Genomic DNA, 23458 nt, shown 5'->3' with positions numbered 1-23458 from the left:
GCAGGAGCGTGTCCCCAAGTTAGGTGTCCCGGGCACCAGGCCTCGAGCCAGCGACCGAGAGGCCTGGTGTCCTCCGTGCTGCGTGAGTCAAGGGGGGACGCAGCGCCGGTGGCGGACTGGCACTGCACTGGGAAACGGCCGGGCGTTTTCTGGGACACGCGGGCACTGAGCGGCCGGATAGTCCACAACTTGGAGCCACAGCAGAGCAACCCCAAACGTGCACACCAGGCGACAGGTTCCAGAACATTCTGCAAAGCACCCGCGGAAAGCAGAGTGAGAGGCAACCTAACGTCCCAGTTACCTGCAGTGCCAAGGACCTCACACCTACCACAAGCAAGCAGAAAGGCCCAGATAAACGTCGGCAAGCGGTCAACAAAGTCCAAAAACCACGAAATAAACCACAGCTGCAGGAGTCACCGCGGCGCCAACTCGCCACACCGAGATGGTTGGCAGACACCACCCAGAAACAGCCCAGGACTCGTCAGCGGGGACAGCAGGGGCAGGACAGGAGAGGGGCGAGGGACTGTGGACATCCCTCTAGGTCGGTCTCTCTGGGGCGTCTTGCACAACAGGGTGGGGCTGAACAGCTTCCCTGGCCCTGCGGCTCCAACGCAGCCACAGAGGTCCCCAGATGAGGCCTGGTGCTGCCCGGCTGAGACTGAGTATGGAGTGAGAATGTTAAAACACACAAATGTGCTGACTTCTAAACATCGAGCTGGCTTTGGGGATGCAGGATGGGAGGGTCCCCAGGCAGCCATGACAACACCGGCCCTGATGTGGGTCGCACAGTAGGTTCCCAGGGAGCTCAGTCCGTTAGCACCGATGATGGGGCGGGGTGAGTGGAGGGCGTGCTCGGCCACTGCCTGGTGGGGAGTCCCTGCCCCCCTCTGGACGTCAGTCTCCCCTGCTGGAGCACGGCAGGCCTTAGATGACCCTGGGACGGGGCACGATGAGAACCGGGTCTCCCGAGGGAGCACGCGAGCCCACGGGCCTGCCTTCCCCTCTGAGCAGCTGTCAAGTGGACAGCTGCCCTGCCCACCAAGGACCCCGTCACCAGGCCCAGCACATTCAAACAGCCACCGCCGCCTCCATCCTGAAGGAAACCCCTCCACCTCATGTCCTCCTGCTCCCGGGACCTAATGCCCCAGCCCTCCACTGACGCCGTCCCTGTCTGACCCCCCCTCTGACCCCATCCATGTGTGCAAGTCCTGTAGACTCTGCCTTTAGTACACCCAAGGCCCACCCACTGCACCTCAGCTGGCCCCCGGCATCCCTCCTGGACCAGAGCAGTTCTGTCCCCAAGGTCCCAGGCCATCCTGCCCTCCTCTTCCCCAGGCTGTCCTCCCCGCAGCAACCACCAGAGGGCGGCTCCGAGCACATGGGCCAGTCTGCAGGTCACCTGCACAGCCCATCCTCCCCAGAGCCACCAGGGGCGCCAAAGAGCGCCCAGTCAGGTTCGGCCCGCCTCTGCCCCACTGCACCCGAGGCCCTGTACGACCTGCCGGGCCCTCTGCCACCGTTCACGCTGCTCCAGCCGCACCAGGCAGACCTGCCCCAGGGCCTGTGCACGGCCTTCCCCCAGCAGCGGCTCTGCTCCGACCCCGTCGCTAGTCCCATCTTGACAATCGTGCTTCCCCTGCAGCCCTTACCCCCACTTCCTCCTGCACACTTGCCCCCCCCCCGGGAGGGGGCTTCAATTGCCAGATTCCGTTTCATTTCCCAGAGCTAGAAAGGCACCAGAAACACCCTGGCGCTGAATCCGTGCCAGCTGGGTGAGCTCAGGTCACTTCACAGCGGGACGAGTGACAGAAAGCCAGAGACCCCAACGGCTGCAGCGTCAGTTGGCAGCACTGCACCCAGAAACCGCGGGCCCCGCCTCCTTCCCAAAGGTGATGACCGGTGACCTGTCAGCCTCTCCAGGGCTCCAGGTGCCTCTCGTGGTGAGCCCCCTGTGGGCTCCCAGATCGGGCTGCGATGGCTGCAGCTGGAGCTGGAGGAGGAATGTCACAGGCCCCGGCTCGCAGGGAACGAAGGCCTGGCCGGCCGCCCTCAGAGCCCGAGGGTCCCACACCGTCGCCTCCATTTTCCAGAGGAGAGGAGGAAGCCCACTCGGAGGGGAGTGGCGGGCCGTGGCTGGGCCCCGCAGAAGCCGGCATGGTGACGCTGGCCAGGGGCTGCCACCCCGCCCAGGCATGACGCTGGGACTCACCGCTGTAGGAGTCGGGCGGCCGCGAGAGGTCGGGGAGGACGCTGGGCTGGCCGGGGAGGGCCACGTGGCTGTGCAGGAGGCTGCTGCTGCCCGCGAGGCTGTCCTCCGAGTGGCTGCCCCCAACCTGCGGACCGGGGGCAGGCTGTCAGGGCCGGCCCGGCTCCCGCCCCGCCGCCCACGCTCCGGGCCCCGCACGCACCAGGCCGTCGTGCCGCCCGCCCAGCGGCAGGACCGGGCTGGCGAAGCTGGAGGCCAGAGCCCCGTGGCTGGGCAGCAGCCCGTGCACGTCGCCTGCAGTGCCCACGGCGTGGCTGCGCAGCACGTGGATGGCCTCGTCCAGGTGGTCCTCCATCTTGTTCTGCGGTGCGGGTGGAGGGCGAGGGTGAGGGGCTGCGCCGCTGGGGCCCTGCCGAGCCCCGGTGGCCCCGCACTGGCCACAGAGCCACGTGGGGTGCACTGGGCCCCATTCCCAACCAGCTGCCGGCTCTGTTCTCGTGGAAGGCGCGTCTGCCCTACTGCAGCTCTACAAGACCCGACAGCTCCACGATGGTGCCCCGGGCCAGGCACGGGAAACGTGGCCACAGCTGACTGCTGAGCTGCCCCGCCCAGCACACCCTCCCCAGCCACGCAGGAAGCTCACCAGGCTGTGGAGACCCCCGTCGTAGCTGGGCGATAAGGCACCGGGGGCTCCTGCTCGGGGCCACTGTGACGTCCCTGGAAAAGGAAGGAGACCTGAGTGGGAGGCCCTGGCACAGCCTGACCTGCGGGCGAGGGAGGAGCTTGGAAGCGGCGATGCCGAGCGGCCTGCAGCACCCGTGCTGGCCACACGGGGGCGCCCACACCCAGGGAGCTGTGGGCCCGAGCCCGCCAGGCTGCGTGGGGGCGCATCTCCCAGCTGCCGCCTCCCCCGCAGGGACGGGAGCTCAGGGGTGCACAGTGGGTGCCCTAGAGGCCGGCTCCCCAAGTCCTGATGCATCTGCTGGAGCCCAAGTAAGCGCTGAGCCCTGGGGAGCTCCACAAAGACCTTCCAGAAACCTCTGCTCGCCCCTTGCCCTTGGTGGACCCCCAGAAGCTTCCTTGCAGGGGATGGGAGGATCCAACCCCCTTGACAGAGACATCACGAAGCATACAGTTGGTGCTTAAATAACGTCTGTGGGGTGCTCGCACACCAACATGTGAATGGTTTGGGGTCCCGACAGGAGCCTGCTTTACCCAGTGCCCCTCCGTGGCCTCGCTGGGTCCCCTCTGCCCCTCACCCTCACAGAGCATGATGACTGCTGTGTCCTGCCTCCTAGCCCTCGCCCATGCTGTGACTGAAACCCTGGCTGAGAGACTGCCTCCTCCAGGAAGACTTCCAGAAAGCCCCCAGAAACACAAACTCCAAGGCAGAGACTGTATCCAGCTCCCCAGCTTGATGCAGCTGACTCCTCCCTGCCCACCCCAGGCGAGAGGCACCGGACACAGCCCCCTGCCCTGGCCCAGGCACAGACCTGCCAGGCCCTGTGGGGAGCCCACGGGGGTCGAGGGGCTGGAGGAGAAGTTATTGCTCGAGTGATCCGGGGAGTAGATCTGCGACGGGGACGAGAAGAGAGAGGGCCACCGGGCGGCCGCTCAGGAGCTGGCCTCTCGGTCGCTGGCCCAGCCATCCGCCACCTCCCCATCCACACCAAGCCTCACCGAGGCCAGTGCCTTCCCAAGGGCGTCCCCAGAACTGCCGGCCGCGGTCCCTCGGGAACCTGTGGATGGACAGTGAGCCAGCCCTGGGGGTGCGGCTCTCCCGGTGCCCAGGCTGGGCTCGGAGGCCCCGGCGGGCAGGCAGCCCCTCATGCTCAGCCCCCGGCGGGTGCCCCCGCCCGGCCCTGGGCAGCCCCCGCCCCGGGCCTGGTTTCTGCCTGATGTCTTGCCACCCGCCTCCACGGAAGCTCTGGGGACAGGCCGGCCACAAGACCCGGGGCCAGCAACTCCCTGAGCCTCACCTTCCCTGGATATAAAGTAGGGGACCCAATCCCCCAAAACCCGTTTTAAGACACCTGTGATGGAGCCGGGCAGGGTGGGCCGGGGAGCTGGGGCAGAGGGGGCATACCCATGAGGCTGTCGGCCCCGCTGACGGGGGGCGTGTGGCCAGGGACGCTGCCGTAGGCGGCTGGGGGAGCCGGGAAGGAGGACGCAGCCGGCAGCCCCCCATTCACGTCCGAGCCATGCAGCTGGAAGCCCTGCGGTGGGAGGGAACTGGGGTTCGGATGCGCGCTGCCCATGGGCGCCCCGCCCTGCCCGCCCTGGGACTTACCATGCGCTCGTGCTGGTGCAGGCTGCCGAACCCGCTGCCGCCGCTGCCCACAGAGCTGCCGCCGCCCGCAGGGAGGGGCAGGGGGGACGAGCCCCCGCCCAGCACGGGCCCGAAGCCGGCCTGGCCGGCGGGGCTCCAGAGCTCAGCTGAGGGGTGCAGGCTGCCGTCTGCTGAGGGGGGGACAGTGAGTGGAAGGGCAGGGGCACCCGGGCACTGTCCCAGCCATCCGGGGCGAGCCCCCACGCACCTGCCATGTAGAACGGGGCTGAGTAGACGCTGCTGGGGGTCTTCGCAGAAGGGTAGGGGGCGGCGTCCCTGCTGTAGTCGTCACCTGAGCTGGGGGAGTACACCTGCGGGCCGGGAGGCGAGCGCGCTCAGGCAGGCAGGCCCAGGAGGGCCCGGGCTAACCTACCCCCGCTCGGCTGGCTCACGCCAAGTCCTGCCCTCCCACCGGAAGGCCATCTACCCCCCAAGCCAGCTCCCACCTGCCCAGAATTCCCTTTCCCTCCTGAACCCAGCGAACTCCTATGGATCCCTCAAAGCCCAGCCAGGACACCCTGGCCCTTTCTTCCTCCCTGCCGCCCCGGCCCGAACCACGCAGATCCGGGGGCCTCAGAGCCAGGACCCGGGCCGACCTTCCGCGTGGGCTGCCCCGGGTCAGGGGACACAGAGAGCTCCCGGGACGAGGGCCAACTCTAACCGGCTGGCACCGCCCGGAGCTGAGGGGTGGGTCTGGGGGGAGAGCGGGGACCAACGGGTCACGTCCGCCTCAGTGCCAGAGCAGGCGGAGTGCGTGCTGGTGGGCCGGGGTGGGCCCAGGGCGCTGTCGGCTCCAGGAAACGGGTGGGGGTTCAGGTGAGGAGGTGGGGTGTAGCTGTCACTGTAAATCACACCAGAAGCCAAATCTTAAGACTGATGGAGCCTGACCGCACCTCTGACGCGAACCCCGAGCCTGGGCCTGGGGTGGCCGGGGCCAGCCTGCAGGACTCTGCCCGCCCCGGGGGCCCCGGGGGTCCTGGGGGCTGGCGTGGGAGCCAGGAGGAGCGAACAGGCCAGCCAGCTTTTCCCTGTGACTAAACCAAGGGTGCTGCTGGGCCTGGCACTGGCCGACGTCCAGGCAGCGGGAAAGGACACAGGTGGCTGGAGCCCCAGTGGACAGGGCGGGGGCCGAGTGAACTGGCCCCCAGGCTGCCCCTGCCTGCTCCCCCTCCTGGACCCCGATTCACACCCCTTCTAAAGCAGCACAGGACTTGACCGCCTCGAAGTGAGAGGAGTGGAGGCTGCGCCCCAGGAGGGGCCCCCCTGACTCCCTAGAGACGGTTTCCAGTCAGACCGAGGCCGTGGGCAGCAGTCGGCCGCCTGGCTGGTCCAGCTGGGGGTTTGGCCCAGGGTCCGAGGGGCTGCTGCACTCAGGAGGCCACATGGTTCTGGTGGTGGCAGCCCAGCGGCCCCACTGACACGCTGTGGGTCCTGGGGGGCGACACCCCGAGGCTAGAGGGCACAGCAGGCACGCCCCACAACTCACCGAGGACGGGAGGCCTGGTGGCACCTTCCGGACCTTCTTGGGCTGCGTGTCTGTTAGGATAAGCCGAGTGAGGCACCGCTGTCCGGCCCGACTGCCACCGCCCCCAGCCACGGGGTGCTCACAGCCGGGGGCGCAGCCACCCCTGGGGGCCAGGGAGACGACGCCCTTGAGCTTCCCTCTCAGTAAAACGGGTAACGAGGGCTTGGACCCCGTGCAGGGACGGGGGTGTCCACGGGGGGGATGGGCTCTCGAGGTGGCCTCCTGCCGGCCCCGCCCCCATCCATCCTCACTCAGACCCGACTCGACTCGCACGGCTGCTGCTGTCGGCCCCACAAACGGCGGCCGCGGTGCGCAGCGCGGAGACCCCGGGGGGACCCACGCGCCACCGCCTCCCGGTCCTGGCCTGACCAGAACTCGGGGTCCTGCTCTCAGGCCTTCACGAGCTCCGGCCTGCACGTTTGGGGCGGGTCGTCTGCTGTCTGCAACAGCCCCGGCTCGAGTCCCTGAGCACGAAGGCCGGGCTGTGACGGTCCCTGCTGGGTCGGCCACGTTCGGCCCCGACACCGCTGCCGTGGGAACGAACCCACACATGTGAGGCGGGCGTCTGCACAGGGACACGGCCGGCACGGCACGGGCCGACGGGGGCGGCAGAAGCCGCGGCCACCCAGGAGCAGGGCCGCCACGGTGCCGGGTGCGGGCTGTCCCTTTCCCGGCCCCCCGCCCACCCGGGCGGCTGCCCACGGCCCCCCGCCCACCCGGGCCGCTGCCCGCGGCCCCCCACTCACCCAGGCTGCTGTCTGCGGCTCTCCGCCGGGCATGGGGGTAGGAGTAATACTGGGCCCCGCCCTTGACACCTGAGGGCGCCAGCTCGCTGGGCAGGAAGCTGGCCTGGGGAGGGGAGGGGAGGGGCGGTGACGTCCAGGGGCCGGCGTCCAGGCGTCCGGCCCGGCCTGGCGGGCTGAGAGATGGCAACGCCCCCGCCAGGGACGGTTCTCTCCCGACACCTGTGGTCAGCGGCCCACGCGCTGCGGCATCCGCGTGAGGGCCGCTGCCGGGAGGGGCCCCTGCCCCGGCGCGCGTCTGGGCGGCGCCGAGGGCTGCCGGCCCGCGTTCGGCGGCTCTCACTGCTCCTGAGGTGCACGCCTCGCTGCACGCCGCTCACAGAGCTCTCTTCCCACGGGAGCACGAGCGCCTGGGGTCCCCGGCCCCATGAGGACCGACGGGGGCCGCAGGAGCTTTGGCCGTGGCACAGGGTCTGGCACCCGTCGGTGCTCAGCGGGCTCACGGAGCACAGGTAGCGTCACCTGGATGAGGTCTGGCCTCATCTGCGATGTGGGGCCGTGGGTGGGGAGAGGAACTAAACCCTCGGGCGTGGGTGGGAAGGACACCCGCAGGCTGGGAGGCATGGCCTCCCCCGTCCCTGTCCCCCGTCCGCTCCTGGCCAGCTTCAGCTGGTGCTGGGGAAGGGGTGCACCAAGCTCGGCCAGGGAGGCTTCCGCGGATCAGGGCACCACTGCACCCCGTTCACGATTTTGACAGGGCAGTGGAGGAGCGGAACGGCAGAACGGCAACGGCAGCCCTCGCGGGGCCACCCCCCGCCCGTTCCTGGGTTCCGCAGACTGCTGGGTGCCGACGGCCCCCGGCACAGACGAGGCCTCACCTGGGTCAAACCGCCAACCCCTGAGTCTCTGCCGAAGGCGGTGTAGGCGCTCCGCTCGCCGCCCTTGCCTGGAGGAGAGAAAAGGGTCACTGGGCGCCAACCCCACGGAGGACACGTCCTGGCGCCCGGCTCGCGCCCTCACACAGCAGCACCCGCGGGTGCGCCCCCGGGAGCGCCGCCGGAGCCCTGCCGGCCCGTGGACAAGCCGGCTCCACCCATCCCTCCAGACGCCACCCCGACGGCCTGCGGGGGCCCCCGCGTGTCGGACCCCGAGGTGGGACAGCACCGAGCTCAGTCCCCATGCCCTCCCCGAGTCTCCTTTCCCCCGTCCGAGGTGGTTCAGCGTCAGCTCCCTAGGGCGCTAGGCTCCCAGGGACAGCCCGGGGAAAGGGCTGGAGGCCACGAGGCTCGGGGCCCGGGCCACCCCAGCCAGTGGTGAGCTCGAGAAGAGGCGTGATGTCCGTGGGGAGCTGAGTCAAGTGACTCGGTGAGAAGGGGCACCCTAGTGCTGCGGCGGCCGTGTGGACGGCCCAGCACTGCGGACGCCTGGGTCCAGCCCTGCCCGGAGCAGGCGCCCGGGGCCCCGCAGAGGCCGAGCCCCGAGCCTGGCTCTGGCTCCGCTGGGCGGGAACCTCAGCCGCAGTGCAGAAGCAGAACCCTGTCCAGCTACGCCGAGTCGTTCCGCAACGGTGGGAAATATCTTGTTTTCCTTATTTTAAAAGAACCACGTTTTCCGTTACACCCCCAAAACGAACGCTGCTGGGGGTGGGGAGAGGGCCCCCACAGGGACGCTGCACCCTTTTGGGAATGGGCAAACCAAGGCCAGGAGACTGGAGGGGGTGGCCCCCCCCTCCCAGTGAATGACCGGGGGTGACGCCAACGCTTCCTTCCTCCCACGTGGGTAAGTGTGGGCTCCGGGCTCCGCCTGGGGAAGCAGCTCCCCCTCCAGGCAGACCCCCAGCCCTGGCCCGCGGGCACACGTCGGGGGCCGCATTTGGGCGCTGACCCTCACTCACATTGGGGCACGAGGACAAAGAGCGGAGAACGAGACCGCTAAGCCCTCGCTGGGAGCCAGAAGGGCCCTTTCCGGCAGCCACCAGCCACTCCGGCCAGGCCCGCGGCTGAGAAGAGGCCTAGGGAAGCCCAGTGCCCCCGCCCCGCAGGCTCGGCCCGGGCGCCGCCTGCTCTGGGCTCCTCGGGCGCGGGGCGACATGCACGAGGCCAGCAGCAGCTGCTGACCAGGCCCGGCGTGGGAATGGCCCTGGCCAGGAGCGGCAGGAAGGAGCGGCAGAGGGGAAGAGCCGCAGGTGCAGAGGCCGCCCCGGGCCCCGCGGGCCTCACTTCCCGGTCCGAGGAGCGGGCGACTCCGCCGCGCAGCGGGCACTGCCCTGCTCCCCGACCTCCGCCTCCCGGGCCGTCCCCGCCTGTCCGGCCCTGCTGTGCAGCTGGCCCTGAGCCCCGAGAGAGACGTGTGACTGTAGGGGGCGGTAGGCGCTGTCCTCTCGGGATTCAGATTCCAGACTCAGCCAGTCCCACAGGCCACACACTGCCCCGGCCAGTCCCACAGGCCACACACTGCTCCCCCAGCCTCAGCCTAGACACCGCTAACGGCGACGCCCCAGTGAGCCACTCTGCCTCTCACGTGGGGCCACCCGGGCTCGGGGTGGGAGCGGCCGTCCCCCGCCCATGCCCGGGGGCTCGGCCTGCTGGGGCTGGGTCTCATGGTCAGTGGGCTGCAATTGCCACCGAGTCACGGGGCGCCCGAGTCCACCATCTGCAGGGGACCCGGCTGGGTCCACCAACACCCTCCATCCACTCCGGTGAACAACCGAAAGCGCCGAGTGCACTGCCCGCACCTCGGGGCCGCGCGGGGTGTGGGGGCCGTGCCCCGCGACACTCACCTCCGAGCCCAGGGCCCAGGAACGGGGACGAAGAGAGGCTGCCGTGGGACTCCCCAGAGTGAGCGCCTTCGACGTAGGTCTGTGGAGACGAGACGGGGTGAGGGGTGCAGGGTGCCAGGCCCAGGGGGCGGGCCGGCCAGCAAGGGCCCGAGGCAGGTCTCAAGGCCACGACCCTGGCCCAGAGGGCCTGCGGACTGGCCAGGTGTCCGACCTCTCCAAGCCTCCGTTGCCCCCCGCCCCCGGGGAAGGCAAACCCAGGGTCGCGGCCACGCAGGGCTGCTCACCCGGCCGGGGTCGAAGGAGGGGCTGTTCTGGTCCCCGGGGCCCCAGGAGCCCGAGCCGGGCCGCTCCACCAGACCTGCGGGGAGAGCGCACGTCACCTCGCCCCGCCGGGCTCCAGGCCCGCGCCGTCCCCGTCCCCGTCCCCTCGGCGGCGTCTGGGCCCCTCCGCAGCGACGCCGCTGCCATCGGCGGTGGCACGGACGCCCTGGCGTGGCATCTGGGTCCCCGGTTCAGAAGCTCCCGCCAGGGGCCGCGGCGGCCACTCCTGCCCGTCCGCCTCCATCCTGGTCCCGACCACGCGGTGCTGGGCTGTCTGTGCCGGGCGGTGTCCCTGACCTGTGAGGACGGCTCACGAGGGCCTCGGCAAACGGCAATGAGCCATCGGCTCTGATCTCGGGAACGTGGGCATCTCCCCCACGCCCGACCCTGCCCACCCGGGATGCGGCACTGTCCCTCTGTTGAAATGGAGGCAGCCGCTGACAGTGACTACCTACCAGGCACAGGCTGGTGGCCCTTCCAGGCTGGAACCCAAGTCCAGTGAGGCCGAATCGGGACCCCTGCCACCTGCCTGCAGGGCTGGGAGGCCAGAGGCTGAGATGTGGCTGGGTGACCCAGTGAGGCGAGGACCTGGTCTCCAGGGTCAAGGGGAAAGCTCGCCCCCCCCCCTCTCTCCCAGGCACCGAGCACAGCCTGGGACTCAGAAGCCCCCTGCAGGGCGGGCGGCCTGGGCCTAGAGCCCGCCTGCCAGAGGCCACCGAGCAGGCGGCCCGGCTGCGCACAGGGCAGCAGCCCCTGTCCCCAGCCCCGAGCTCCACTTCCTCCTGCCTATGAACAGGCCCCACTCGGCAGAACTGGGACTGTCCATGGCCGACTCTGAGCCCAAAGGCTCCCCACGCCGGGCTAGGGGCGGAGGAGACGCAGCACGGAGGGGACGAGCAGCCGCGGGCCCCGCTGTCGCGCACCCACAGACCGCCCCCGCCCTCCCCTGCTGGGCTGCACCGGGAACGTCCCCCACGCGGCACCCTTCTGCTCCGGTGCCTTTGTGTTAATCGGTCCCCCCAGAGAATTGGTGTTTAATTGCTGTCTAATTTGCATAATTGTGCATATTAATCTCCTAGCCTGATGAATATTCATACATCTCATTTAGATTTTGTTTTCTAATCGAAAATTTCCAGTGTGATTACGGTGGGGGGCTGGAGGGTTGCCTTGGTGGCTGGGGGACCCAGTGGGGGGCTCCCGTGTTCTCCAGGAATCTATCTGGCATTTGCTGCCAGGTTTAGGGTGCCTGTACCCCAAGATCCTGGACCCTCACTTGGTCTCCCAGGAAGAGAGCTGCCGGCGAAGCGGGGGTGACCTTGGGCAAAGTGCCAGCCCCCGCAGAGCCAGCTGTCCCGGGCACGCCTGCCTGACGCCTCCCCGCCCGCTGCAGCCCCCCCCCCCCCCACACACACCTGAAGGCCGGGCAGGGGCGCTGGGTGCTGCTCTCCCCTTGCTGGACAGCGCCCAGCACCCAGCCCCGACCCCCCCACCCCCCCGGAAAAGACAAAAATAGGGGCCACCCCAATTAATAGTTACTAACCTCCCACTGATCGGTTACGCATCCTAATGACCTGGCCGTGAATATTCATGACGCAGCCCTGGTTCGTGTTCTAATTAAAAAGTACTAACAGAGTGAGACGTTGCTGTTGCAACGTGACTTTTTCACGATTTCTCTTTTCCTAAAAGCTGGAGGTGGAGAGCTGGCGGGGGTGCCCGGGATAAACCTCCTCCCTGCGCCCCTCCGGCCCGGCTTCCTCGGTGACGGGGAGCTGCGGGAGCCATGGACGGGGGAGCCAGGGGTGGGGGCCTGGGGCACTGCCCACGCCCGCACTCTGGTTCCCGTTCCAGTTGGCTGGGGGTGACGAAGCCACCTACCCGCCGAGGCTGCTGCAAGGGTGACGAGGACCACCGCAGCGCTGGTGGCCCAGTGGGCATCCAGACGGGCTACCTCACCACGTGACCGAGGGCAGGGGGCTCTGCAAGGCCCCCCAGGAGGCACTGGCTGGGACCGAGGGGCCCTTGTCCTGAGCTGGATTTCTCTAGGGCCAGGTCAAACCTCGGCCTTCGGACTGCGGCCAATGCTCCCTGCTTTTGTAAAGTTCTTTCCCACGGCCACGCCCACGCGCCCCGACCTGTCCTGTCCACAGAGGCCGCCAGGCCTTCTGTGGAGAAAGTCAGCCCACCTGGTGTGGGGGAGAGTCCAGGAGCCAGACGCTCTGTGCGAAGCAGCCGACGTCTGAGGTCGATTCTCATTCCCGTGTGGGACAGGCAAACCCGGTGGTCACAGGCTGTGCCCATGCCGGTACAACGAGGCAGGTTTCCACCCAGCCTGGCGCCTGCACCCCACGGCTCAGCTCTGTAAGGGCCCCCGCCCCGGAGCCAGCCCCTCCTTCCCTCGCCACGCGGCCCACCGCACGCGCCCTCTGGTCACAGACCCACCGACTGGGACGAGCCACACCCCTGCGGCATTGTCCCCCGGGATTCCCCACCCACACTCCACCCCAAGCGGCCCAGCCCGATGGACCTTATGGAAGCAAAACCTGGCCCTCCTCCCTCCCCCTGACTCCCTCCATGGCCCCCACTGCCCTCTGGGCAGGGACCAGGCTCCCCCAGGTCTCGCCGACTTCCCCCTCCCTCCCTCCAACACACAGCGGACCCCCCACCCCCGTCCAGCTCGGCCTGGTGGTCCCCACAGCTGGTCCCCACAGCGGCTGGCTTGCGGGGCGCCCTGCAACTCCGGACCCTCTGTGCGACCCCAGGGCTGCCTGCACAGAACCGACGCCCTCGAACGGCCTCCACGTCTGTTCTCCAGGTCTTCGTCGTAGCTGCCAATGCCCTAACCTGCCTCTGCCGATCCCAACACCCGTCCCGCACGCAGCCACACGCGGCTGCCGGCTGCCGAAGAACTGCGACTGCGGGGGCAGCGGCTGCAGTGCCGGACGGCACAGGCCCAAGGGACGAGGACTAAAGGGTCACCAACAATAACAGAAGCCACCGCCGTGGATCTCAGTCACACCGAGACAAACTAGCAGCGCCCGGAGCGGCTGCTCGGCCGAGCACTCCGCGACGGCTGGACCCCCAGCCCGCCGGCTCTCCCCCAGCCTCTCCCTTAGACCTAAACCCCCAAGACGTCGGAGGGCAGTGACCTGAAAAACTGAACCCGGGGGAAATGCAAGTCACCAGGGAGCGGCAGGAGGCGACCAGGTAGGGAATGTGACGAAGAAGACCTCGAACCGGGAAACCCTGGAATACCAAGAAACGACCCTCACTGAAGAGCGTGGTCAGATGTCAACCCACGACGGAACGGCAGACCTACACTTCCATTTTCAGTTAGTTTGTTCGTTTTTCGCCTTTCATAATTTCATTAGTTTCAAATCGATAGTTAGACACTTATGTACCTTCACAAACGACCTCCCTGATTACGCTTTCTCTCTTCTGTTCAAAGTTTGTTTTCAATACTAGTAAGAGCCAAAGAAACAAAGTTACATGGAGAAAACACCTGACCCTTGCAATGGAAAAATACAGTATTACAAAAAACAGAAAGTTCTCCCCAAACTTATCTATGAATTTAGCATAACAGCAAAATCCCAACCAGTTCTTTTGGGGGTTGGGGGGAAGAGGAGAGAAGAGACGTGACCTGATTATTCCAAAGATCAAGGAAGAGAATCAGTGTCTCTGAAAACGTGGGGGGTGGGGCGGGAATCTGAAAACGGGAAAAACCCCGTGCGGACACAGGAACGTCGGGCAGTACCAGTAACAGACGGCGAAGTACAGAAAGGAGGATTTGTGGTAATTCAGAAAATGCTACAAGGCATTTCCAACCATCGAGGTTTCCGATTTGTTCTAGAACTTCCTACCTTAACTGCTTAATCCACTTTTGTTCATTCTATCTGTTCGAATGAAAACACCGAAGGCTATGATTCTTCCCCGAGTACAGCTTTGGCTGTGCCTCATAGTTTCAATGTGTTTGCATTTCTGATTTGTTTATTCTCTCTTGGCTGTTTTAGTCAGCTTTTTTATTTTTTTAAATTTTTTTAGGTGAGGCAGCTCTTGGTTGATCTCACAGATTGCAAGGACCTTGTCAGCTTACAGTCCCTTATTTAAATTTTTTTTACATCTACAGCACCTGGTCTTTCTAAGTGGTCTCCCATCCAAGTACGAACCAGGCCCGACCCTGCTTAGCGTTACGCGATCAGACGGGATCGGGCTCGTTCAGGGTGGCGTGGCCACAGACCATCTTGGCCGTTTTAATACCCTGTTTAATTCAAGAGGTGCGCAGGAAAACATTCTGGTATTTCTAAGTGATCAGGTTTTTTCTTTCTACCTTTCGGTCTTTTACTTCTCGATCTACTGCGTCGTCCACAAAAAACGTGGTTTCTACTTCGGTCTTCTGTGTCAGAGATTTTCGTTGTGCCCAGTATCTGGTCGATTTTTATAAAAGGGCATGGCCTTTAAGAGGTAAGTGCCTCCAACCTGAGGAGACCGCAGAGCCAGCTGGAGGCTCTCACAGGCCGCACCCCGGCCTTTCCATCCAGGGCACAGGGACGCGCGTCCCGAGCCCCCCCAGGCGGGCCGGCGGTGTGCGCTCGGCCGGGGCGGCTCCGCCAGCTCAGCCTCGAGCACCGCCAAGGCTCCTCCCTCCCACTCATTTTCCGCGTCTTTGCTCTGCCCAGGACGGTGAAAACGTGGCTCTCCCGCCTCCCGGCATCTTTAGTCCTCAACCTGATGTACCGAGGAGCAGGTGCTCAAGGCTGGCTCGTCTGCACCGCACAACGGACCCTGCCCTCCGACTCCTGAGGACAGAACACCAGAAATGCAAACGACCTGACAATGTACGCATTAAGTCTGGAAACCACTGGGGCAAATGAGAAACCGCCATCATAACGACAGTTGAAAAGTTAGGAAAAAAGCTTCAACACGGTACAAAAGACGCGCGCCCTCCCTGCACAGAGAGCTCGTGCAAAGCAGTGAGAGCCGCGGCAGGAGGCCGAGGACGCCACGGGGAGGCGGCGCTGGGCGGCTGGCGGAGACGGCTCCGCCACGAGGAAGACGGGGACGGCACCGCCACCTGCTCCGCCGCCCTCGGGGGACGGGAGCCGCACGACGCGGCCCAGGCTGGGAGCCTGGCGCGCGGCGCTCGAGGAATGGTGACCTGGTCACTGTGGCTCGGCGCTGCGTTCCCACTGACGAGCAGGTCATCAGCAGGCGATAAAGGAGCCGGCCACTGATGTGGGTGGCAGCCCCGAGGGACCTCCGGGGTGCCACGCCAAGTGGGAAATGCCAGGAGCGGAGGGTCCCCGCGTGCCGCAGCCTCGATGTGACACACGGGGTGATGGAGAACGGCAGGCCAGGGGTCCCTGGGTGCGGGCGGTGGGGGGCCATGAGGGGGCAGCAGGGGGACGCCACGGGCCGACGGAGCAGCAAGGCCCCCCGACCGTGCCGGGGGCTTAGCGGCACCGCACGTGGGGCGGATCTGCGCAGAGCCACACTCGCGCTCGCTGCTGAGACCCCGCGAACCCCACGCGCGGGGCCACGCGGCCGCCGCCCCCGTCCGCGTCAGGCCGTGCGCGCAGGCCGTGCGCTGGGGGGCCGGAGGGGGAAGCACGGGCCCTCCCTGTGTATTTCTGTGCAACTTCCAGCAAATCTGTGACCTCAAATAAGTTAGCTGACACTAAAAAGTTGACCCAGAAAATGGGGAGGAACTTGAGAGTGTTGGGAAATTCACCAAAAAGACCTCTTGCGGCCCGCCAGCTTCTGAAAAAACTACCTGCCACGAATGAAACCAATGCCCGCTGAGCTGACGGGCTCCCATTCACCCACCGATTGCGGGATCATCGAGACCTGGTCCTGGCTGGGAGGTGGGGACGCCCGGCGGACAGTCTCAGGGTGCACACACGTCCGCGGCCGGCAGTTCCCTGTCCAGCACCCTGCCCAGGGGACAGCTGCACACGCCTGTGCTGGCCCAGGGTCCTCGTGTGCGCCGCCGACCCTAAGTGCTAGTTTCCCCGGGGTGTGTTGATTACACAAACCAAGGGAGCTGCAGAGAACTCGCAAACAGGACGCTGCGCTGGCTCCGACAGCACGCCTCCTCTGATGCCTTGCGTGGCCTCGAGCCCTGCAGCGTGTGACAGAGGACACGCTATCGCTCAGAGCTCTGGGGCTCAGCTTTTCCCCGAAGAGAGGGACTGTTTGAATCGTCTTCTCCCAGAGAACAGCCAGCAAGCCTCTGCCTGGCACCGGCTAGTCCTCGATGCCTGAAAGCGATTCTTAAAAACAGAGATGGCCCCCCCAGACAGCCGTCTGCGGACCCCAACACACCTATTCCCACCACCCTCAGAGACGCTGCCCGCTCGGGGCAGGCTGCCTTCTGACAGAACGTGCCCTTTGGAACGGATTTAGGAGAAGCAAACCGACTTTCAGGGACACTGGGAAAACGCCAGACTAGGCCATCCAAGCAGCGAGGGGGGAACGTGGCCGAGGGGCCCCCTCACAGCGGGAAACTCTTGGCAAACAAATGGTGGTCTCCCCAGTAAGCTGACCTGGTATACGGGGAAGGGGCGACCACTTACAATGAGTGGGGAGAGAGGAAGCAAGACCCTCCCCATCCAAAATGGTCAGGGCAGGGCCAGAAGCGCTGGAAACCACGGAAACCAACCGCAACACTGGCGGGTTGACACTCGGCCTGGGCGGAGTGTCCTGGAAGGGACCCTTCCCCCGGGCCACAGCGGGGGCCATCTAACGCTGCTGGTCCTCGGAGTGGACATCTGGCCAGTAGGACAACACGGGGAAGCGCCCTGGGGCAGGTGGAGGGCGCAGCGAAGCCACCTCCTCCAGGAAGCCCCGGGGGCCTGGCCCTCCGCCTGAGGCAGGGAAGTGGCAGTGCCCCGGCTCCCAGGGGGCTGTTCCTGGGGGGAGGGGGACGAGGGAATTTCCGCATCTCAGGAGGGCTCCGGCCAGCCCTGCAGCTACTTCCTCAGGCAGAAAGGAAGGCCAGTGCAGGGCGAGGTGACAGCCCTCCCCCGGTGCGGGGTGAATGCCAACCACCCCCAGGACCCCCTCCTCCTCTAGCTGGAGCTCATCAGATGCCCCAGCAGAATTCGCACGCTGCTGAAACAGAAGCTTCCGGCCCCGATCCCAGAGCCACAGGACGCAGCCCCGGCCCGAAACCCTAGAGACAAGCCCCACCCGCTGCCGAAGGTGCTGGAATTAGAGGCAGCGACCTTGCCGGAGGCCTCCCCGCACCCCAACAACAGCCGGGGGACGCACCCAAACACTCTCGGCACCTCTCCGTCCTGCAGAACCTGTGCCCCACGTGCGCAGGCCCCACACAACCTGCCTGTGCCCTCCCTGCGGCCCCTCCCCCCGCATTCACTCTGCTCCAGCCGCCCCCCCATCCTCCAACACGCCGGGCAGCAACCTGCCCCAGGGCCTTTGCACGTGCCGTGTCCCTGGCCTTAAAATGCCCCCCGCCTCCCGTCTCTGAGCAGACACCTCTTTGGAGGCCCCCCCCCGGCCCCATGGCTCAGTGGCGGCCCCCCCGCCCCCCACTGCTCTGCTGTCCGACCCCTGCTGTCGGCCCCGCAGGCCGTCCCGCCTGCTCCCCCACAGCGTGTCACTCGGTGCCCGGCAGGGCGATGGCCTCGTCCAGGTTTTCCTGGACGTGTGCAGCCTGAATGACCCAAGCCCCGGAGCCCATGAACTCCTCGGGCCTCACTAAGTGGGTGGCCCGTGAGGCCCATGCTGGATCCCGCTCACAGAAGGCGCCTGAGACTTGCTTGACCACGGCCGGCCGGCAGCTGGGCCTCTCCACGTCACCCCTTCTGGGCCTTAGTATTCTCCTTGGGGACGGACTGGAGACCCAGGACCCCAATGAGCCAAGAGGACCGCAGGGGCCCAAGTCCCTGCCCCCCACGGGCCCCAATGCAAGACGGCAGAGGACCATGCTGACCTCCGGCCTCCCCCGTAAGTCAGTGCAGGGCACGCGACCGTGACGCCAGCTGGTTCTCGGGGTTCGCTCAGGCTTTCCGCCCGCACGCCCACACCTCACAGCCTCAACCCCCACTCCAGCTGCTGGACCTGGGTGCTGAACCCCCAGCACTCCTCCTCAGTACCCTGTCCAAGAGCCTGTGTCCAGCACCCCCACAGCTCCAGCGCTGCACCCCGCTCCTACTCTGCCCCCCAACTTCTCTTGCCAACTCACAGCCCCCCGGCTGTGGGGCCTACCTGGGCCTCCGAACTGGGCGCCCGTCAGAGAGGTGGGCCGGCTCTTCCCGTTGGCCACTGGCAGGGGGAACATCTGGGGGGAGGGAAAGAGGGAAGTGAGGGGGGGGGGCACCCAGGGGTCCTGCCCCCTCGGAGACCCCGGGCAGGAACGGGCCCTGGACAAACCCCGACAGCACCGTCCACGCTGATGGGAGCGCCGCAGGCTAAACACCACGTTTGCCCGGTTTGTATTTCTCTTGTATTTTTCGAGGTGCAGTACCCTACCTGAACACTTCCCACGATTTCCCTGCTCAGAGGTGATACAACGCTTTAAACCTCAGCTTAAGAAGATGAGATCCTTCACACCCCACAGGGAGCAAGGCCTGGCCAGCGCCCCGGCCACGCGCTGACCTCTCCCACCTCGCCCTGGGTCCCCTCCGACGTGTGCCCCGACCCTGGGTGGCCGAGATGGGGGATGACAGCCAGGCTCTGCCACGGGGACAGGGAGTGCCGGGGTCCCACGTCCCCCACGTGTCGGGGTTCAGCGTGCCGCCTGGGCAGCCTTCGCTGCACCCCGGCCGCGGAGGCCTGCCTGTCGCAAGGGGAAACTGAGGCTCAGAGGGGTGGGAAGCTGGCGAGACCACCCCCAAGGCTGATCGGTGGTCCTCCCAGGTGCCACCTCCCACCCGAAACCCAGTGTCAAGTCCCTGAAGGTTCGGCACCTTGGGGAGGTAACAGGAAAGCCGGTACCACAGACGCCTTGGGACACGGCGCACGGCCCTGCCCCGAGGCGCTGAGTTCCGGCTCTGTGTAGGGCCTGAACGATTAACGTGGCCCAAAGCGGAGCCAGGGGCTCACGGGGGAGTGGCCGTCAGCCCCGAAAACCTTCCCCAACCAGGAGGTGGGGGCACGAGCGTCACATGAGAGATGCTCATGTGGGCTCCATGAGCCCCATAGGGGAAACTGAGGCCAGCACTGGGGGGTGGGGCTGGCCTCGGCTAGGCCCAGAACCAACCAGACTCCGGGCCTGGAGAGCAGCATCCAAGCCCTTGGGGCTGGTCTTGCTTTTGTCCCCTTGGGCTGCCAGGAGCTCTGACGTGGCTGTGGCCACAGGGGCACTGAGCTGTGTCCTGTGGGTGCTGCAGGCCTCGTCATCAGCCCAGAGAGGCCCCTGCACCCCGGAGCCTTGGTATTCTCCTCTTGAGACGGGCATGGGGCCATGGCCACACGGGGTGACACAAACCCCGGGGCTCCGGGGTATCTCGGGCTCTGGGCTGCCAGCCTGCACACGACCCCTGCCCCCGGTGCCTCGCCTACCCCTGGCCCAGGGGCCGGGGAGGTGGGACCCCGCAGCTGTTTGAGCGAGCTGCGCCCGCCGCCTCTCCCAGCTCTGAGAATCCGGCCGAGGACGCGCCTCCCCCTCGGCCTGTTTCGGTCTGAAAACACGGTGTTTCAAAGAACACGTTCACTCAGTCTCTCTGGGGCAGGGGAGAGGCGGACGACAAAGGGAAGGGAGCGGACACCAGCTGGAGTGACCGGGGCGGGGGTGCCTCTGCACCCCACACTCAGAGCTGAGAATGACTAGGGGAGGGGGCACCTCTGCGCCCCACACGCGGCCTGGCCTCTTTCCTGTTGTACAGGAGGAGAACGGAAGTCCAGCTCCAGGCTTCAAGGGAAGACACTGGGATCCCCTCGGCCTCAGCCTCCCCATCTGTGAAGTGGGATTCTGGTCCTGAGCTGGGCCGGGGAACAGGCAGACCCTCCAGACAGAAGGGGAGGTGGACGAGTGGCTTGGTGGCTTCAGGACGGTGGAGGCGAAGGGCCCCCACCCCCAGCCGAGCTGTTCCAGCCCAGTAGTCTGTGACTTGTCCGTTTAACAAAAAACAACCGAGCTGCACCCCTGGTTACTCAGCCGCGGCTTAAAAATACCAGCGTGGCCCTTCCGGAGCCGCAGCCCGTGGCCGTGTTTTCCGCAAAGTGGCTGGCGTTTCAGTTTGGAGACTTGTTTTCGACAGAACTCGGTGGTGGCCTGGGCCTTGCACTGAGCGAGGATTAAACTCAGATCGAAAGCACCACCCCCAACCTACTTCAAACCAAAATGGTGCCAGTGTGGGGGGGGGGCGACTTAGGGAGCTGTCCGCCCTGGATTCCACAGAGTGTGCGGAAGCCCGCCCCTCCCGACACCCTCCACGGGCCACCGAAAGGCACCCCAGCTCCCGTACCCCCGGGAGCGGTGCTCTGGCTTCCGGCCTCCGAGCCCATCTGAGCCATGTGGCCTCTGGAAACCTGCACCCTCTGAGCTGCCACCGGCCCGGCCAGAAACGCACCAATGTGGGGGATCGAGCCCGCCGGGGGCGCAGGGATCCCCCGGCGATCACGACGGCGGTGACAGCCGAGCGAGGGCCAGACCCCCACGCCCCTCGTGCAGCCTCCTGTCGCCAGAATGCACTGCCTGCTGTGTGGCCAGATACTGAAAAAGTAAGGCTGTCGCCGTCTGTGCCGTCTGCCCGGCTGCTGGGGGTCCCCACACCAGCCAGCTGAGCGCTGAGCACCTCGCTTTTTTGCCTTTTATGACGTAGCATCCACTTTACAGATCAGAGACGCTGTGCCCACAGTCGAGCGGACAACTGTTCTTTGGGCCTCAGTTTCCCCATCTGTAAAGCGGTTAGCAGAACCCATTCTGTGCCTGAGCAAACGCCTAGGTGCCAGGTGCCTTTAGAAGCTGTGAGCCCTGATGCTACAAAGTCCGCGTGTCCATCAGAGGGCACCCCAACTCTCCCAGCCCCGCCCGGGGCCCCTCCGTCTAAACAGATGTGAGGCCGGGCGCTGGAGGTGCTTTGCCTGGTGCCTCCTTCCCAGAAACCCTGGGGGTGCGGGAGGCGGGGAGGGAGGCGGGCCCAGCTCACCATGCTGAAGTCCAGGAGGTCGCTGAGCTCCTTGTCGGTGCCCACAGGTGCCATCCTCTGAGGCTGGTTCATTCTCCAGCTGTGGCCGTGGGCTCGGGGGCCAGGGTGGGTACCTCAGGCCTGGAGACAGCCCTGCGTGGTCGGCCAGGGTGTGGGACACAGGGAGCAGCGCAGGCGCGCGTGCACACACACACACACACAGAGAAACAGGGAGAGAGAGGAGATTCGACTGTGGCCAAGGTGGACAGCTGGGGAGGAGGGGAGCTGTTCAGAAAGGCCCCCTAACTGCCCTGAGGGTCTGGGTCCACGGAGCTCCTCCCTGAGCCAGGGCTGCAGGATTGTGCCCCGGGAAGGACCCCTCCTTGAGCCCTCGGGGAGTTTGAACAATAAGGGGGAGAGACCGCTAACAGAGACTTCCTAAGTCCCTCTGCGACCACCAGAGACTCAAGTTGCAAACGCTGAGCTGGAAGCGGAGCGGGAGCAGTGCGCTCCCGCCGCCCGGCCAAGCACCCGCCCCTCTCCCGCCACATCTCCCATTTCCAACCACCCGAGGCTTCCCCGGCCCCGCCCCCGGGAAGGGGGAGGAGCGACCCAGACCCCGCCCCAGGAAATTTAGTGACCCCCCCCCCCAGCAGCTGTCACAGCACTCTGAAGGCTCGGTCGCCCCCTAATTCAAAGCGAAAAAAATCCTCAAGGCAAAGCCCCGTGCCCGCTTCACGACTGAGTTGGGGGCGACGGGCAGGGACCAACCCTCGAAAGTCCTCCCCACCCTTCACCTCCTCCCCCCACAAAAAACAGCCCAACTCGGAACAGAAAAAAACAAGCCTAGGTTGTTTTATTGTCACGATGTATCCGGGAATTATTTTTAAGCAACTTCGAAAACATCCCCTGCCTCCCGCCCCTGGGAGGAAGGGGTCCCTAGACCAGGGTCCCTTGCTTGGTCCCAGGGGGCTCCCCTCTAGAACGGGGGTGGGGGATCCACCTGCCAGACCCCTTCCCACCCCCAGAAAGGGGCTTGGAGCAGGTCAGTCGTCCCAGAGACGGGCGGCAGAGCCCACCCCCCGCCCCGGCTTCCTCTCTAGGTCCCCGAGTGGGGGCGGGGGCGGCCACGGGGAGAGGGGGTTCCGACGCCGAGGGAGACCCAACTTCAGAGGCGGAGAAATCCCCGCTTTGTTTGCCAACTAGAGACGAGGTGTGAAACGGATGCCCCTGCGCGCCCCCTCCCCCACTAACTTTTTTTCTTTTTTGGAGGGCGTACGAAACTGACTTTTTTGAGTACGAAACCACACTTTTTTGTGGGGTAGTTGAAACCGATTTTAAGACAGATTCGGGGGGGCTGAAGTGAGCTTTTGTAGAGGAGTTAAAAGGCTTCTGAGGCGTCACAAAGACTTTTGGGGACTCGGAAGATATTTGGAACCACTTTGAGAGAACGGGGGCAAGGGGCGTCTTCCTTTCGGGGGAGTAGGAGGAGGCCCGGGAAACCAACACCCCCACCCCCACCGCCACCCCCGGCAGCCGGTGCAGGCGGCGCGGCCGGGAACCCTTTGAAGCTGGGGCGCCGCCGCTCTGTTCGAGACCCGGGGCCGCCGCCGCCGCTTCTCCCCGCATTAACGCGGAGCAGATGCTCTCTCACCAGCCCCCCCCCCCGCAGCCCCCGGCCCTCAACCTGGGCCGCCGTCCGCGCGGCCGCACCTTCCCCGCGCAGACAAAAGGACTCTCCCTCCCTCCCGCGCTCCCCCTCCAAACTCCGGTGCCTGGCCGGGCCCCTCCCGGGGGAGGGGGCGCCCCGAGACCCCCAAGCAGAGGCCGGGGACGCCGCCACGAAGTTGGGCTGCCCCTCGGGCGCCCCCCGTGCCCCTGCCCGGGGCTTCGCAAAGTTTCCCGAAGTGCCAGCCGGGCCGGGGAGGGGGCGCGCGCGGGCCTCGCGTGCGCCGACCCCTCCACGTCGCCCGCACCCCCCCACCCAGCGCGCAAAGTTGGAGAACAATGAGTCCAGGTCGCCACCGCCCCGCGCTCAGCCCGCACGGGTGTGGGGGCGCAGCGCCGAGCGCCGCCCCCGCCCCAACTTCCCGGCCCCCACGGCGTGAGGGAAGCCCGGGGCAACTTTGCACAAAGAGGCAGGGCCCCCACTGTCGCGCGGTCCCCCGGGTCCCGGCGCAGTTACCTGCTCAGCGAGGCCCGGCCCGCAGCGCGCGGGGGGCGGCGCATGAACGGCCCCCCCCGGACAAAGGGGCGTCCGCCGGCCCCGAGGGTCGCGCGTGGGCGGTGCGGCGCGTGGCCCTGGCCCCTCCCTGCGTGCCCGCTCCGCGGGGTGCGTGCGCGACCAGGGCGCTGGCAGACGCGGCGTGCGCGGAGCCAGCGGTGCCCGCCGCCGCGTCCGGGGGGCTCGGTCCGGCCCGCTACGCCCGCGGCCGCCGCCGCTGCCTCATCTTCCTGCGGCGGGAGAC

General features: G+C 66.5%; 1 protein-coding gene and 1 pseudogene across 9 annotated transcripts in view; both read right to left on the bottom strand.

The window, feature by feature from the left end:
• Nucleotides 1-23458, bottom strand: part of TCF3 (transcription factor 3) — a 27549-nt gene extending 4091 nt beyond the window's left edge. For 2 of the 9 annotated variants that reach the window (XM_036234197.1, XM_036234198.1), the window contains exons 1-16: nucleotides 23176-23458; nucleotides 21012-21143; nucleotides 18127-18199; nucleotides 9867-9940; nucleotides 9583-9661; nucleotides 7682-7749; nucleotides 6807-6909; nucleotides 6022-6071; nucleotides 4744-4846; nucleotides 4497-4666; nucleotides 4293-4422; nucleotides 3887-3945; nucleotides 3700-3778; nucleotides 2850-2923; nucleotides 2409-2567; nucleotides 2210-2333 (exon numbers count right to left, since the gene is read on the bottom strand). In XM_036234197.1, the coding sequence (XP_036090090.1) occupies nucleotides 2210-2333; nucleotides 2409-2567; nucleotides 2850-2923; nucleotides 3700-3778; nucleotides 3887-3945; nucleotides 4293-4422; nucleotides 4497-4666; nucleotides 4744-4846; nucleotides 6022-6071; nucleotides 6807-6909; nucleotides 7682-7749; nucleotides 9583-9661; nucleotides 9867-9940; nucleotides 18127-18199; nucleotides 21012-21083 (1417 nt within the window). In that variant the 5' untranslated portion in view covers nucleotides 21084-21143; nucleotides 23176-23458. The remainder of the gene's footprint in view (nucleotides 1-2209; nucleotides 2334-2408; nucleotides 2568-2849; nucleotides 2924-3699; nucleotides 3779-3886; nucleotides 3946-4292; nucleotides 4423-4496; nucleotides 4667-4743; nucleotides 4847-6021; nucleotides 6072-6806; nucleotides 6910-7681; nucleotides 7750-9582; nucleotides 9662-9866; nucleotides 9941-18126; nucleotides 18200-21011; nucleotides 21144-23175) is intronic. The other 7 variants (XM_036234199.1, XM_036234200.1, XM_036234191.1 and 4 more) reach the window with 4 other exon arrangements.
• Nucleotides 14018-14137, bottom strand: LOC118612752 (annotated as a pseudogene).

This window comes from Rousettus aegyptiacus, unplaced genomic scaffold (assembly GCF_014176215.1).
Source record: "Rousettus aegyptiacus isolate mRouAeg1 unplaced genomic scaffold, mRouAeg1.p scaffold_m13_p_16, whole genome shotgun sequence".
Classification (NCBI taxonomy): domain Eukaryota; kingdom Metazoa; phylum Chordata; class Mammalia; order Chiroptera; family Pteropodidae; genus Rousettus; species Rousettus aegyptiacus.
This window is presented reverse-complemented; position numbering and strand designations above follow the sequence as displayed.